Genomic DNA, 16,631 nt, shown 5'->3' on the forward strand with positions numbered 1-16,631 from the left:
GTGTTTCCAAAGTACTCATAGCATTTACTGGCATCCTGGGCTGCTTCCCTGCCTTGTGTCTGGTGCTGCCTGTGAATGGCTCCAGCCCCCCCCCCCCCCCCCCCCAACTGGGTCTCAAGGAACTGTTAATAAACACCTACAGGAAACTGGATCCTTTCCATGGTAAAACAATTATAAAGTTGCCTTGTTAAATTACACCCTCTTTCATTTTGGGCTCCGGTTTATCAGCTACCATTTCCTACCTGACCTTAGGTAGTCTCCCCGACACCAGCATAACATGAGAGAATGTTCTGGAACATCTAAGAGCATCTCTACAGATGCAATCTCCACAGGTTACATGGATCAGAGCACTCAAAGGGATCAAAATGTAGCAATAATTCAGTATCGGTCCCGACTCTGTCCTTGTCACCCACCGGAGGAACTGGAGGGGAGAGATGTAATCAGCGACTGAGACAGGTCAGCCCCCTCTGGGCTCAGTGGGAGACCGTGGGCCTCCCTGCCAACGGCCTGACTCCCTGCATTTCCAGCTGCCGCAGATTGACTAACCTGAGGCAGGGGATGCTGTCTCTGACGCTGTCAGGGGTAGCAGAACCCGGACTGCCAGGGGGGTGCTGGGGGGAGTGCAGACTGGCATCCAAGAGGCCCGTGTTGGCGTCCGTCTCTGACGGGGAGATGGGCTCCTCTACGTCACACTGCAGACGCACCTCTAGAGCCTGAGAGAGAGAGCAGCGGCTTTCGACGGTCTGCGGAGACGGAGCCGCCCCCACCGGGGGGAAGGGTGCCGCGTGGTCACTCACGGTGATTTCAGTGGTGGCGTCGTGTCTGCTGAAGCGATAGAGGATGACGTGGGCGGAGATGCCCACCACACACAACAGCCGGCTCTGGGGGCACCAGCTGACCATCTGCACGGCAAAGGGATCCTCCTCCACCAGCTCCGCCACCCGCCCGTCCCCCACCTTGGGCTTTTCGAACACCTTCGACGTCTTCAGCTTGTAGAGCATCTGCAGGGTGACTAGCAGCAGTGGGGAGGATTGGAGCGGGAAGCGAGGACAGACTAATGCTAGAACATTCTATCGTGGTTTATAATTAGAACCGCATGACACATTTCTGTAATTTCCCCAGTGGCAAGTACCGGTCTTAATCCACCCATTTACAACGGTAGGAAATCTAGGGGCTGATGTGGCTCATTGTATCTCCTGTATCCCCATTAATTGTATTGAAAGTGCATCCAAATGATCCAATTAAACACCCTCTCCGCCGCGATCTGCAGTAAATATGCACGTTCGGCAGAACTCTGAACCCCATCTGTGCACCCGAGGCTTTTACGGGAACATCAGCATGAACACCAGCATGAGACAGCGGGACTCAAAAGCCGTCAGACTGCAGCACGAACGCGAACACAAAAGCATGCGCAAGAGGACAGGCAGCACCACAGATCAACCTAGACCAGCGTCTGTGGGAGGGAGAAAAAGCCTGGATCGTCTGCGGGTTTCCCGAGGGTCGGGTTGGGAAACACTGATCTAGACGCAGTCATAAGACTGGCTATAACAGTATTTAAAACAGTATTGGAACTGACCCTAAAGTATTTTTAGCACAAATGAAATTATTATTATCTTTAAGTATATCTATTGTTTTGGGCAGCTTACTCGGTTGTGGCTTTAATTTCTGCAGCTTTGTGTGTAGAATTTACATCTTCATGATTGTCTACCAATAGGTTTCTTCTGGGAACTCTCACAATACAAAGACTTCAAATGGACCAGTGGCTTTACAGTTACCTTGTGCATATTCCCTACTTTCTGGGAGAGAGTCCAGCCGTGTGAAAGAAAAAGATCCTGCACTGGATGCATGGTTATGGGAAAGGGACAGATGCACTTGGTTTCGCCTTATTACTGTCATCAGTCGCTGTTCTTTTCTGAGCTACATTTATTTTCCGTATGTTAACCTTTAAAGTAGTTGTCTGAATATAATACCTTCTGATTATGTCAGATATTCATTTGCATGTTATTCTTTATGTTTTTGTTTGTATTTTGTATATTTAGTCATTTCAATTCCAAGCAACAAAATATTGCAAACAAGAGATAGCTAGTTACTGAAGACAAGGGATGTGTATTTTTACGCGTCGTCTCTACCATATTTGTTCAAATATATTTGTTCCATTTATTGCAAGAAAAGAAACTAAATACGCAAACAGACTGATAAATATAGTGATGGGACAGGTAATTTATACAAGCTTTATACCGCATACCCAAACACCGCGAGTTGGCTTCGGAGTTCACAGCTCTGTGCTTTGTGACTTTAACAAAAAAACTTTTTGATTGTGGTGGAAAATGCCAGAGTGATTTTGGCTTCCCTACAAAGCAGTCACTCACTACAGAAAGTCAAGTGTCATTGGTCACACCCAGGGAAAAAAAAAAGATTTTAAAGCTACACAGAATGACAGACAATTGGTGCGAAGCTCATAGCATCACACTGAGCTGATGAGAGCCAAACATCAAGCACTTACTGGCAGATGCGTCCCAGAATTTTATTGATCCATCCGCGTGCCTGCAGCAGAAAGACACAGGTGATGCTCTTATTTTTTTTCTGAGTGAAAATGAAAAACCATAGAACACGTCTACGGAAAAAAAGGACAGGAAACCCGAGACTTTAATTACTCAATATAATAAGATTTGTTGTTTATTTAACACTAATTTTAACAATTCAGTAGACCCAGTAGAATGATTTAAATACATACAGCTCCTTACATTAAGAACCCAAATGTGCATAAAAAATGAGAGATTGATCACTTTCAGCCTCGTATGTTTTCATTAGCATTTTAAGTCCAGATGCTACAAATCCAGACCAAGATTTTGTTTCTACCAACCAGTTAAGTGCTCTGTCACAGTAACTCTTATGCCCAACTGGTGGGTAGAAACAAAACATTGGTCTGGATTTGTAGCATCTGGACCTGAAATGCCCAACACTGGCTTTGATTTAGTTTGATCGCTACAGAGGTAGTGGGTAGGAGCTGCACTCTACATGGTTCATAGAGACCCTTTAAAGCTGGTATGTGTAACGTCGGCGTGGTATTTGGGAGTGTGAGGATGTACTCACCCTGTGATGATGATTTCTGGGTAGGTCTGAGCACCCAGAGTCCACGTGCCCCCACTCACCGGCCACTCCTGAAAATAATAAAAAAAAATTACCCTCATTCCTGTAAGTTTAACTTTCAATTGAATGTTTACCTTGTTTGGGTTAACCCACCAAATGCAGTACCTGTGTCTCTTGTCTACTTTAGGCGTTAAGTGGCGAATCACAAATGGCAATGCTAGACCGCTGTCTTTGGGGTGAGAGAGACCCTTAGGTCCATCGCATTTCACATGCAAACGACGCTTAACTTATTAATATATTCAAACGAATGTGCCCTGAAAGTTAATTCCCAGGCACACCTTGCCAGACCCCTCATACCTTATGGCTGTAGCCCTGCTTTTTGTGTTTGGCTCCTATGGAATAGAGGACGGGTATAATTTCAGGCGGGCAGTCTGCGAAGTAGGCTGTGCAGGTGACAGGAGACTCGTGAATGTCCATGGGATAGGGATTCTCGAAAATGGGGTAGCTGCAGAACAGACGAAGGAAAATGCAGATGTGTGAGCACACTGACAGAAAGGGCAAACGCAGCCGGTCGATGAAGCCGCTAAAGCTGCCTTATAGTTTCAGCCATTACAGCAGGGTAATTCAGAGTAATTACGCCTAAGTACCTTTCCCAAGTCCCTCCTTATACCTGAAGTAGAAACCTATAGAGTAACAAGCAACCATATAATTTATTTAGCCATATAATTTATCATGTTGAGTTTTTGATTGCCCTTCATTGCTTTACATGACACCCCAAAATAAATTCCCCACATATAAAAGTACATGATGATAAATAAACCATTCTGATTGTGATATATTGCAATGTACAAATGAGACCTATTAGCACTCAGTGCTGAAGCTAAAAGAAGACTGTTACGCTACATGTAATTGCTTAGTTCATTCTTTTAACCATTTATATATACAGCATATATAGAGGAAGTTCCCACTTTACAAATGAGACCCATTCCCTAAGTTTGCATTTAAGTTTAATTTGTAGGTAAGTCGGAAAAATCACAATACAGTACATAATAATGATGGAAATACAGCGATAATAAGGGTACATACTGTACTTTACTGCACCTTGTGTTCCTTATGATCCATTGTTTTTAACCTGAATTTTTAGCATAATAGACTTTATGGCAATCCATTCATAAGAATGAGTTTGACATTCTTAACCCGGGGACCGCCTGTAGTTGGGTATTTTGCAAACTATCTATAATGTATGTAGCCAATAAGGATCCTACTGTAATGAGAAATGCATTTCTCAACAGGTGCCGCAGTTAGTTGCTATTTGTATTGATTGTAGGAAATAATTTAACTCACAATTATTTTGTTGCATGACATCTGTGATCATGTTTTTTGCATGTCTGTAAAAGGTGAGAGGATTTGTGTGCGCGCGTGTGTGTGTATGTGTGAGCGCACGCGTGTGTGTGTGTGCGTGTGTGTGTGAGCATGTGTGTGTGTGTGAGCGTGTGTGTGTGTGTGAGCATGTGTGTGTGTGTGTGAGCGTGTGTGTGTGTGTGTGTGTGTGTGTGTGCTTGCATGTATGCATCTGGAAGACATGAATGTTGCATTCAAGGAGCATATTTTAGATACTTTTTACATTTTTGCCCCTGGTGTTAACAATAATTAAGGCAATTAGCCTTCCTCGCCCAGCGATCTGAAAGTATGAAATATGAAAAAGCAAGAATCGATATATCTACAGGGTCTGCACCATGAATGAACCCGGATCCTGCAGGAATCATCAGTCTTCATGTCGTATCAAGCTGTCTTACTACTACTCAGCTGAAGGTACAGTAGCAATGTACTGTAGAAGGAACACATTCCTTTTCTGAAGCCCTATGAGGATGTCTAAATGTTACGCAAAGAAGTCTCAAGTGTGTCCTAGCAATGTTGCTCTCATTTTGTAGAACTTTCGCCCAGAGCGACTTAAGATAAATTATTTCTCAGAGCTGTCTGGGACGCTGGGTGACATATGGTTCAGTGGGTTGCATGGTAGTCTCACGCTCTGCGGGTTTGTGCAGAGTTCGCAAGTTCTCCACAAAATCCCCAGGTGCTACGCTATTGCGTAATCCGGAGTCCTCCCGTGCACCAAATTCATTTGCTTTGGTACCTCTATGTTGTCTGTAGCGGCCTGTGACGGACGTGCTCTGCGTGTCTGGGAATAGCCTCTACTCTGACTGTGACCCTGGACTGGATAAGTGGCTGTAGAAAAAGAGATTGGAACGTTTATAACAATTTAACTTTCAGCCAACTTTGGGGCTCATCACTGGCTGAATCTGGCTCGGCACTTTCCCGGCACGGCGTGTCCCTTGCCACCTGCTTATCACACGCTGAATGTTTTGTGGGATGCCGTAGGCGTGTCCATCCACATCACCGAACCATGCTACAGTACCTGTCCCCTTCGGAGTGCCTCGCTCATGAAACGCGCGCCTTCCTCAGTCAACAAAGGCCCAGTACAATGCTGCTGGTCACAGGCTACTTCCCCCATTCCTTTATACTCTGCACTTACTTGCTCTGTGTCAGATCCACCACAATGAAATCCTTTTCCAGTAATACCGCCACTGCGTAGGGTTCTTGGACTTCTGCGGCCAGTCATTGAAAACGCAAACGCAAAAACACCCAGTTTAGCATGCCGACAGCTGCTAAGACAATTTCTGGCTTAAAAACATTAAATGACACAACACAGAGGCATTAAAGTATTTGTCGGGAAACAGACACTCCCATATGAATTGCTTACCCTACATATTCACAGACTAAAGTTAATAGCTTTTTACAAACATTCACAGGTGTATAGTCACTGCTACTGAAGATCACTAAGTACACAATCTGAGTCACGCTGTAGTACAAACTGTGCCGTCGGGAATACCGATAACAATGTGCCGTTGGATACGTACCGTTGGCGTACGGGGTCTCGCACAGGGTCAGGAACTCAACGATGGGGTGGTCCATCTCCAGCGCTGTGATGGACTTGCCGTGCATGATGGTGAGAGTCGGTCTCCTGTTGGCCTTGTCATAGGACAGCCCCCCGGAAAATATGATGAAGGGTTCGCTGTAGAGGCGAAGTCCAAACCGTTACCTCCCTTCACTCCACATCTCATTCAGCCATCTACTTCTTTAGTCACGCAGAATGTGGCATTTCGATTATCTCATGCAAGCAGAGGAAAGCGCACTTCTACACATGAACTATATAGTCACTATAAGCTACAGAATGAACCTAAAAGTTTCTTTTTGTCGGTGAAAAAAAAATGTTTCTCATTTTGCCTCTTTCAGTCTCTACCTTGTTCTGCACAATGTCAATATTTTTATATAACGTGTCCTTTAAAATAAAATAAATCCCAAAATAAATCTGCACCCGGAGCAAAGAGAATTCAAGCGAGGCGCACGTCGTGGGAGGCGGCTGTAACGCTCGCCTGTTCCTCGTGGTTTTGTAGTCCACCTTCAGTATTGGTTTGCACGATTCCGGCTTCCTCCCGTCCCGCTGGGTCTTCCCTGCAGAGACAGAAGCATTAGAAGGCAGCAAGGGAGTTGAGCTTCCTAGCCTGTGCCCTGTTTACAGTATGTGTGGCCATGTACTGTACGCGTGCCAGGTTTAAGATTACATGACTTTACATTCCTGCATTTCAATGTCACTTGTGCTTCTAAGATGCAATGACAGTGATATGATATGTAACTCAGCTTTAGGGCAGAAGATTCAGGAGTGACTGAAGCTGACAAGCTAGAACCAAAAACAGCTTTGCTCAGCAACACAAACTGGACTCACACTGTTTGCTTGCGGTCATAATACACAAAATACTCAACTAAACTTATGTAGCTGTCAGGTTATATCTAAAATTTTATTACACAAAATACTACAAGAAATTTGAAACTTAAAAAATATATGTAATTAATGGACAAAGGCCTTATGTCCATGAATGTCCAACAATCATGTTAGATGGATATCGATAGCAATGTGCTGTTTTAACAGTAATTTACTGTTCTAAAAGACCAAAATAAAGAGACTAATTAAATTGGCTGGAGATCCTTTATGACCTTCACAGTGTGACTTTCATCATCTGGCATTTACAGAGGGATCCGACAAGGAGCCCCACGTCCGAGTGCCGTAAATGAGTCTGAGAGGCAGCGTGTCTGGTCCGCGATGCCCTTGGCTTCCTCCAGAAAGGCTGCTGCCAGACGGCACGTCCCAGGACCGCCTGCCGTGCCAAAACGCCTCTCCTGACGTCACCCTCGGAACAGGGAGCGCGTCAGGAGAGCCCCAGCCTGCCTTCTTCCAAACAGTGACCCACGGATCGGAAACCAGTCACCAAACTCCACCTGGCTCTGCCCTCCCAGTGTGCCCTACTTCACTCTATTTAGTTCCGTTTTTTTGCCTCACAACAAGGTACGGGTCACGAAAAAATAGTAGAGCTAGGTGGTAAAAACAAGCTTAAATGTCAGGTTACACGCTATGAAGAGCAGACATGTTCAACAATATATACAGTCAGTCCCCAGGTTACAAGTGAGATTCGTTCCCTAAGTCTGTCCTTAAGTTGAATCTGTAGTCAAGAAAAGTAATAATAAAGTACATAATAATGATTATTATTATACAGTAATAATAAAAGCAGTTACATACAGTACCTTCAGCTGACGAAACACATAAGCCATGCAGTGCAATTCTCAGGAGCATCACAATGTAATGCGTGTGCCCTTTATTATAAACCACTGTATTTAACCTGACTTTCACTGTACTAGACTTTATGGCAGTCCGTTTGTAAGCACGAGTTGTCCGTGAGGATGGCGTTCATAATCCGTGGGCTGCTTGTAGTGTCTTTTGATGTTCCTCTTTTCTTTTCTCTCCCTAGACTCTGTCCTTTCATTATCCTTGATTCGTGAGTCACGTCCTGGTTCTGTGGGTGTGAAAGACAATGAACGCCTCGTGTCTGCCGACGCCTGGCATCGGCAAAATCCCGGGCCTCTTTTCAAGAGACACGTTTGGTCGCTCTACCCTTGCTTTTGAAGAGTCGTGGAGTCTCGCCATTAACTAGACGTTCGTCATCACACACCGACTGATCACACGCCTCCCCCTCCCCTCTGCTTTTGAAGAGGGCCGGAAACTGGAGAGGGTGCGCCAGTTTGGGAGGACCAGAACCTGGCAGATGGGCCGGAAGAGGAAGGAGGTCCTACCGTGGGGAAAGGTGACCTGGAAGGGCTTGGCAGTGTTCCTCAGGCTCCACGTGGTCAGGCTGCCGTCTGAGTGGCTGCACATGAACTGCTTGCCTTCGTGGTGCCAGCTGACGGAGTGGATGGCCTGAGGAAGAGATGGGGCAGAAAGAGGAGCAACTGGAGTCATGGATCTGCATCTGAAGAGCCAGTCACACCACCCATGGAGCCAGCAAGGCAGCCGAAATGCAGCAATCAGCTTAATGCCAAACTTGTGGCCCTCGCTAGCATGCCTAGACGTAAATAAGTCATCATTAGGGTGTTCCTGGAACTAGCATCTTTAGACATGACTCAGGTACGGACACCGTAAAATGCCCCCGACTGCTTTTATAGCAGCAGAGGCCTTGTAATCTATTTGATCTTTAGTTGAGGTTCCTTAATAAAATTCCCCCGTGCGTAACATCTGTGACCACATTAGATATGTTTGACATTGTTTATACTCTGTTGTGCCAAAATCCATTACAGCGAGCATATGGAGGAATTCATTTTAAAAATAAGGGCCTCGGTTTTCAGAGGAGATGCTGCCGTTAAAAAAATCCAAAGAAAAAGCAAACATTATGGTACATGATATATGGGAATAATATAATTGTACAATGAAATTAATCAGGAAAACCATGTTGATTCTAGTACCATACTGTATGTTGATTGTAAAATCAGGAAGAAATGTAAGGGAGATGGGTTTCTACTATAGAAGATGCAAAATTATGGATGGTAAATTAATACTCTGTTTAATGGGGCAATATATACAGGAACAGGAAGGTGATATTGTGTATTATTTAAGAAGCTTCTGGTTTGTTGTATGTACTTCATAAGTTGCTCAGTCATCTGCCCCCTGCAGACTGTCAGCTGACTATACAACTAAAAATAGCAGAAAATAGAAGCATTAGACAATGTAGAGACACAGGGAACAAACGCAACACAGACAATAGCTAAAATAAATTGCGAAACGACACAATATGACTCAAATCTTCGCATCACAAAATTGCAAAAGAGTAGTGATCAGCGAAGTGGAACCTGACCAGCGGCTTGATACACAGCGTACTTATATTTTGCATTTGCGTTCGACGTGTTTATTCTTGAGAACAATAAGGATTGTTTAATTATAATTTGTGTGATTAATTCAGACGAAGTCCTTTCATGTTTTCCCGCTCAGTCAGATGAATCAGAATGCACTGGGGAATAATCAGAGCCTACAAAGCCTATATGAATATAGAGGAAGGTGTCGGTACCTCTTATCTCTGAAATATGATTGCTTTCCTGCATAAAGGAGATCCCATGTAGGGAATCAAAGCTCTTCCCCATGCCGGATATCCCGCTGGCCAGCGTGAGCCGAAGTGATCTACTTATCTTCATACATTTTTTCCTGAGCACTTCCGCTGCGGTCGCGCTTGGGTCCTATTTTTCTAACTCCTCTATATGTCAAGATAGTTAATAACCCTTGATTAGAGTCCTTTGTTTTAGCTGTGTTGCAGTTTTGTGTGTGATTTCATAAGCAACAAAGAAAAGAAGCAACCCATATTCTTTTATTCTCATGAAAGACAAAAGAAAAATCATCTGTTTATCCATCCATCCATCCATCCATCCATCTTCCAATCACTTTTTCAGTATATGGTCACAAGGGGGGCTGCAGCCTATATCAGGCAGCGTAGGGCACAAACCTGGGGGCTCCCTGAAAGGAATGATAAACCAATGCAGGGCAAATATTCACCACAGCACCGTAAGGGGAACCGACAGACACTAATGCACCTCAATGCGTGTTTTTAAAATGATTAAAGAAACCAGAGTAAAAACAAGAAGAAAAATTACAGAAACATGCAAAGACACACACACTGATGTGAGAACAGCAATCTAAAGCCCATGGAGGTCTGATACCGCACTGCTACTGACCATCCTGGTCAAACCCAGCTGAATGCAGGAAACACAGATCACAGTGAGACAGCTATGAGAACAGTAATACAGTATGTATGTTTCCGGTAGGTTAGGCAGTGGGGTATGCCAGTAGACCAGATGTATGGTGTGGGGATATTTCATACGTAATTTACATCTATTTGCATTAGGGGGCGATGTGGCTCAGCAGATTAAGACGTAGTGCCCATGGCTGGAAGGCGAGTGGTTCAAGTCCTGTGTTTGGCAGAATGACTTAGTCGTTAAGTTCCTGCATGGCCCTTAACTCTAAATGCTCCAAAAATTGGCTGAATCTGCTTTGGCAATAGTAGGTCACCTGCTAAACACGTAGAATAAAAACATACCATCACAGTCTAATGAAAAACACAATATCTCCAAAAATACTGCTTTACAAAGTAAACCATAACAGAAACCTGTCGTCACACAGCTATCAGTGAGAGGTTTCATGTTTTAAATGGACTGATGTGGATTGTTGTCAGAGAGCCGTATATGTCAGCATCAACAGGATGACAACAACAAACAAACCAATTCGCTTCATATTCACAATTAACAACGATGTTAGTCACAGAGCCATCTAGCTAATAACGCTAAGTTGTGAAAATGAGCAATATAAAATATTCCATACAAACAGCCATCGTGAATACAAACGTTAACTTGTACAAGTATAAATACAATAGTAAAAATTCACAATTGTCAAAAAGTGGACATACGCAGTTTTCATTGGACAAACACTTTTGTCCAAAATGACGTACAGTATAGGTGAAGCCTAATGTCACGTTACAAGCATATGGCTGTCCATGAGTCAATTAGGCGTAAGTGCAGCTAAGCTGAACATTCAATGAATAACAACTTCCAACGAATCCCCAGCTACAAGTGTAAGCAGTACTGGAGCAAGAGCTACACGACGCCTATCAAAGATAGCAGGAAGCTAATAAGACTATTCGAACTATTCAAATCAGTAACAACATGAAGGTCCTCAAAGCAGTTCAAGGTGATATTACTAGATCTTCAAAACCAGCACCAAAGGTATGTAACCAGTATACCTGTATTGCAGGACTATTAGCTAACTTTATATATCACGTTAAGTTAGCTAATACATTTATATCAGTGTTTCCCAATCTGGTCCTCGGGGACCCACAGTCAGCCCATGTTTTTGTTCCACATTCTTGCTCCCTCCTAGCTCACTGAGAGGGAACAAAATTGTGGACTGTCTGAGGGGACCCCGAGGACTGGGTTGTGAAACACTGATTTATATTATTTTAATTTATATTAATGCATTTGTATCGCAGCTTGAATCGGAGATGTGGACCTACCTCGTCGTAATAGATTCTGAAGTCTGCTTTCTTGGCCCGCAGATCCCATTGTACCACTGTGCCGCTCTCGAAGCCGATGAGTAGCTATGGGACGACGGTGGAGAAGCAGGAGGAAGTAAAGGATGAAGTGAGAGACCGAAATCTGATCAGAGGGCTATAAATGAAATCAGGCTAGGCAATGCATTTCAGAATACAGGTATATGGACAGCGATTCCCACATGGATGAAGCTATTGGCCCAACAACAAGAGGGTGGGTTATAAATAGAACATGGGCACAAGGACATCATATAATCAAACAAGTAATTGCCTCTGATAGATAATTAAAAATTGAATCAAAATTAAAATCAGATCGCTTTTAGCCTTCAAGGGTCATGATCTTCCATCAGCATTCAAATGGGTATTGGCCAGTGTCTGAGAGAGGCGTTTTAGTGGATTTGGAATATGAGATCAAAAAGTTTTTCTTTTTCTTGTCAACTCTGAATGAACTCAAACTTTATTAATGGGTCAGGAGAAACTGCTGAATTGGATACACATTTTATGACATATTAGCCAGAGGGTAACATAATTATACCCGGCGATTCATTCAGGACTGACACTTCCACTATAAAGGCAACTACCAATCCGTCCAGTGATCATAGACAGGAAGTGACCTAAACTGCTCCCTGGAGTAGGACGCTTAACCTGAATCTCACCAGCAAATCGGCCACAAAAATGTCAATTATAAGCAGCTGTACAAACCAGCACTACTGTAAGTCACTTTAAATAAATGTGTCAGCTGAGCAATAAAATAATAATTAGCAAAAGACAGACTCAGCTTGGGGCAAAACAGGTACAGCAGGATGGCAGAACATTATGGAAGACAATGAGATGTCCTGCTGTAATACATCACACAACTACAGCTGCATCGTTAAAGCAACTAAAGATTCTGTGTGCTTCATGGGACGTGTAAAGCCAATGAATACGACAACCATTTACCAACATATTAACATCTTTGTTCACACAAATCATCCCCATACTTATATCTTAAAAGACAGAGAGAGAGAGAAATCGCTAATCCATTTTGTATGTAGCTAGATAAACATAACAATGGCCTACATTTCCATCAGTGTGCTGACATACGCCCACACTGCAACTCACAAAACAGGCACATGGAGAAGATTCTCACTGAGCAATTACTGTACAATCCAAAATGTTTTACAAATGTTTCTCCTCTGGCGTCATTTTGATATCTATATATTTTTTTCCTCACAGCAGGCGACGTGTCCTAGACACCCTGAAAAATCAATTCTTTAATGTTTGTGTTCATGACTAATGCCTGAATCTGAAACAGCCTGACTTCCTCGCTGTAAAGATAAGGGCTCCAGCTGAAAGAAGAAGCAGAAAATGATCGGTAATTGTCAACCACGTTGTCGGGAACATCCCTGAGAGCGAAAGCGCTAGGATTTGTCCATGATATAACAGGTGAAGTTACAGAAACTTAGCGGGGGGAGGATTTTGCCCCCTTCGCACACTCACCTTGCCCTCATCACGTGGGCTGTCACTCAGGTGAACCACTGGTCCAGGATGCGTTTTGGTCGATCTTTAAATAAGATAAAAAGAAAAAAAAGGAATTTTTTAATTTAGGGGTCTACAAATACTGGAGAGTTCTTCTTGATTTCTCAATAGCCCTTGAAGAACACATTTCTGACAACATTATATTACATATGTTGTTTTTATCCATTCATCCATTTTCTGTAACCACTTCTCCTATTAGGGGTCACATGGGGTCTGCAGAGGCCCAGGTACAAGGCAGGGAATAACCCAGGATGGGGCACCAACCCATCGCAGGGCATAAACACACACCATTCACTTATGCATGTACACCTATGGGCAACTTGGTAACTTCAATTAAGCATGTTTTTGGAGTGTGGGGGATGGGAAATCAGAGTACCTGGAGGAATCTCCATGAGGACACTGGGAGAACATGCAAACCCCACACACATGGAGGTGGCTAACCGCAGACTCCAATCCTGGTCCCAGAGGTGTGAGGTAACAGTGCTAACCACTGCACCGCCACCATCCATCCATCCATCCATCCATCCATCCATCCATCCATCCATCCATCCATCCATTCCACCCCGTTTATTATTATTATTATTATTATTATTATTTGTTTTGACTCTTCCCTTAAGACATGCTTATTCTCATCAACCCATAGAAGAATCCAGCTGTACGCCATGTCACACAAGAAGGAAAGGGGAAAGCCTTTCAGGGACACATGGGAACAGGCCCCAGACACAGCTACTGTTCCTGCAGGACTCTCACTTCAGAGCAAAGCAGAGGTTTTGTGGACTAAGGGGTTTACATGGTTCTCACAAAGGCCCCCCCCCGCCACCCGACAATGATGAATGAAAGAGGGAGCAGCAGACACAGAGATGGCGCTAACATATGGAGCTGCAGAACACAGGCTCTGCTCACCTCCTTACAAGGGCATTCGAAGTTTGCTTTACACAAATCTACAGTTTATTTCAATAGCAGCTTGTCACTCAGTGACTAATTTTCTTTCCATTCATTATCACTGTGACCTTGCATTTCGGCATAAGGCTAAGAAACATTGAACGTATATTATTGTCAGTATAAAAACCAAGGATGTAGAAAAGGGAAAGCAAAGCTTTTAAAGGCAATGCTGGATTGCAGGTGCAGGAAAACATTAACCTGAGCGTGAATGTTAACAAAGATAATGACAGAAGAGAGAAGCTAATGAGCACAAGCTGACAGTGAAGAGATTAACGCAGAGAGTACAGAGTAACTCTGCCCCACTGAAGGGTAACAGAGTCACGCACAGCAGAAGGTAATTATGAGTGAATATTCATTTATAGTGTAGGGTTTATGCTGGACATCAATCTGGACGGAAAACAGGCCCAAGGGAGATTTCAACCACTCGAAAACATCCCTGATAAGTTCATAATTCCTGCTGAAGTCTTAATTTTGTTTGTATTTAAGCAGAATTAACATATTAATCACTGCGAAGCAAAAAACACTAATAATACTAACGTTTTCTCATCTAGCTGATGTATTGTGATATCCTAGTAATTTCTTGTCACCTCCATTTTCCTATCATGTATTTTTTTAGGTTATTAACTGTGCTTTCCAAATGAGGGATTTCTGTAGTTAATTTGTAGTTATTTAATTATGTTCATTTAGTTCACTCATTTATACCTTTCATATTTCTTATTTTTATACTTCTTTCTGTCCTTGCTACTCGCTAATCATGTTCTTTTCCTCTCACCGAGGCCGTCTGACCCCCGGCTCCAGGAGTCTGTATGAAGACCATAGATAAAGGGCCTGTTTCCCTCAGGGGGGGCAGAGACAGACACAGACAGACACTGAACCGGCCGTGTGAAACATCTTTCTGTAACATCTTCATTCTGTCTGAATGAACTGCTTAAGCTTAAGGAGCCTGCCTCAGAAATCGACTCTAAAAGAACCTGAGGTTTCACTGAAAAGAAGTCTATCACAAAGAAAGCCAAAATATTATACAACATGAAGTCAGCTTATTCACAGTTGTGCAAACACCACAGTGGAAAATGAGGTCACGAAACAAAATTTTAAGTAATCAAAATACTTGTACAGAAAGCAGAACTGTTTCGAAACATTATATCGGGAAATTTCATAAATATTCATGCTATTGAGTAGCAGAATCGCACGCTAAAGCCATAGTGCATTTCATTATAACTGTGCTAGTTTGAAAATGTTCTCCTGCTATAGATATTCCACATTTAATTCTGGAAAGTATAAATAATTTTCAGTTGAAAACACAATTTTTACAGTTTTGGTGAATAACACTCAGATCAGTCATGATGACGATGAAAATTAGCATTAACAAGTATTTAAAATACAGACTTAAATGTCAAAAACTAATTTCATCTTCTGTTACAATGAATATTTATGAATATTATGTAAAATTCAATTTGGAATTCCTTTGACGTGCTCCCAAAATATCTCTTTGTTCCCTAAACCTTCAAATGACTTTCAAGCAAGTGTAAAATTCAGCTGTTCCCATGCCTCAGATGTCTATAGCTATATCAAAAAATTCAAGTTTAACGTAATTTCAAATTTTTTTTGAATTTTTTTTTTGATAAAAGCTAAAAAAAAACCATTGCTTGAAGACAGATGAATGGATATAAAGAAGAAATAAACATTAAAGTATTACTTTGTTTACTTTTGTTGAAATAGCCACTTAATTCCACCAAAATTAATATAGTTTTTCCAGAATTACTGGACAAGTCTCACTCTGCTCAAAAAATGATCCCAGCATTGATACCTCATAAGTTAATGTTACACTCTCCTATTTAGCTATTATCCAATACTAGCTAGGATATATTTACAACTTGGTACGTATATGTGAAGAGAAACTGTAGTTTCATATTTTTCCTTCAGTATATTTCAGCAGATAGTCTTATGTTTCTGGAATATCTAGTACTTTTTTACAACTCATAAAATCTGGAAAAAAAAATTAAAAAGGATAAAGATTATATTATTTAAAAGAGTAGAATATGTTCCAATAACTTCTGCCGCATTATTTTTCTGAAATGTGAAAATAATTAATCCCCAGAAAGCATTTTATGTAAGACATATACAGTATGTGGGAGTTTAAGACATTTGATAGAGCAGTGTGAGTGCTATGTAGAGATTAATACAATCAGGGCTGTTTTCAAACTGTCCTACTTACACAGATAATGTTACTGCCATGATATGATATAATTACCTGAACAGGAAAACTGGGCTCCGCCTCACTTGAAATCTGCTTAATTTTTTTGACACCTTAGTTTTATTTCATTTTTACTTCCTTAGGATAATTGTCTTATTTCTTTGATTCTATATATATATGTGAGTATTACCTTATTTTTGTTATTTGCATATCTTAGAAGGGCTCTAAAAGTTGAGTCATAGACAAATCAACAATGAAACATCATAAATATGCAGATTTGTCTTAATCTGCGTTCCCTATGAGGAACCAATTTAATTTAACTTGGAGTAAAAGGGGAACATAACCGGCTTTCCCAGTTACCAGGGACACACATGCAAGCTAATCCCACATCACCACTGTGTTTGTTTGTCTGT

The 16,631-nt window shown here is 42.3% G+C and overlaps 1 protein-coding gene across 14 annotated transcripts in view; it reads right to left on the reverse strand.

The window, feature by feature from the left end:
* LOC125709747 (syntaxin-binding protein 5-like) overlaps positions 1-16,631 on the reverse strand; it is a 113,803-nt gene that overhangs the window by 31,039 nt on the left and 66,133 nt on the right. For all 14 annotated transcript variants that reach the window (XM_048978513.1, XM_048978499.1, XM_048978501.1 and 11 more), the window contains exons 6-16: positions 13,044-13,107; positions 11,529-11,612; positions 8,275-8,398; positions 6,525-6,603; positions 6,009-6,163; positions 5,624-5,696; positions 3,448-3,595; positions 3,094-3,161; positions 2,504-2,544; positions 798-1,012; positions 547-713 (exon numbers count right to left, since the gene is read on the reverse strand). In XM_048978513.1, the coding sequence (XP_048834470.1) occupies positions 547-713; positions 798-1,012; positions 2,504-2,544; positions 3,094-3,161; positions 3,448-3,595; positions 5,624-5,696; positions 6,009-6,163; positions 6,525-6,603; positions 8,275-8,398; positions 11,529-11,612; positions 13,044-13,107 (1,218 nt within the window). The remainder of the gene's footprint in view (positions 1-546; positions 714-797; positions 1,013-2,503; positions 2,545-3,093; positions 3,162-3,447; positions 3,596-5,623; positions 5,697-6,008; positions 6,164-6,524; positions 6,604-8,274; positions 8,399-11,528; positions 11,613-13,043; positions 13,108-16,631) is intronic.

Source organism: Brienomyrus brachyistius, chromosome 16 (genome assembly GCF_023856365.1).
Source record: "Brienomyrus brachyistius isolate T26 chromosome 16, BBRACH_0.4, whole genome shotgun sequence".
Taxonomy (NCBI): Eukaryota; Metazoa; Chordata; class Actinopteri; order Osteoglossiformes; family Mormyridae; genus Brienomyrus; species Brienomyrus brachyistius.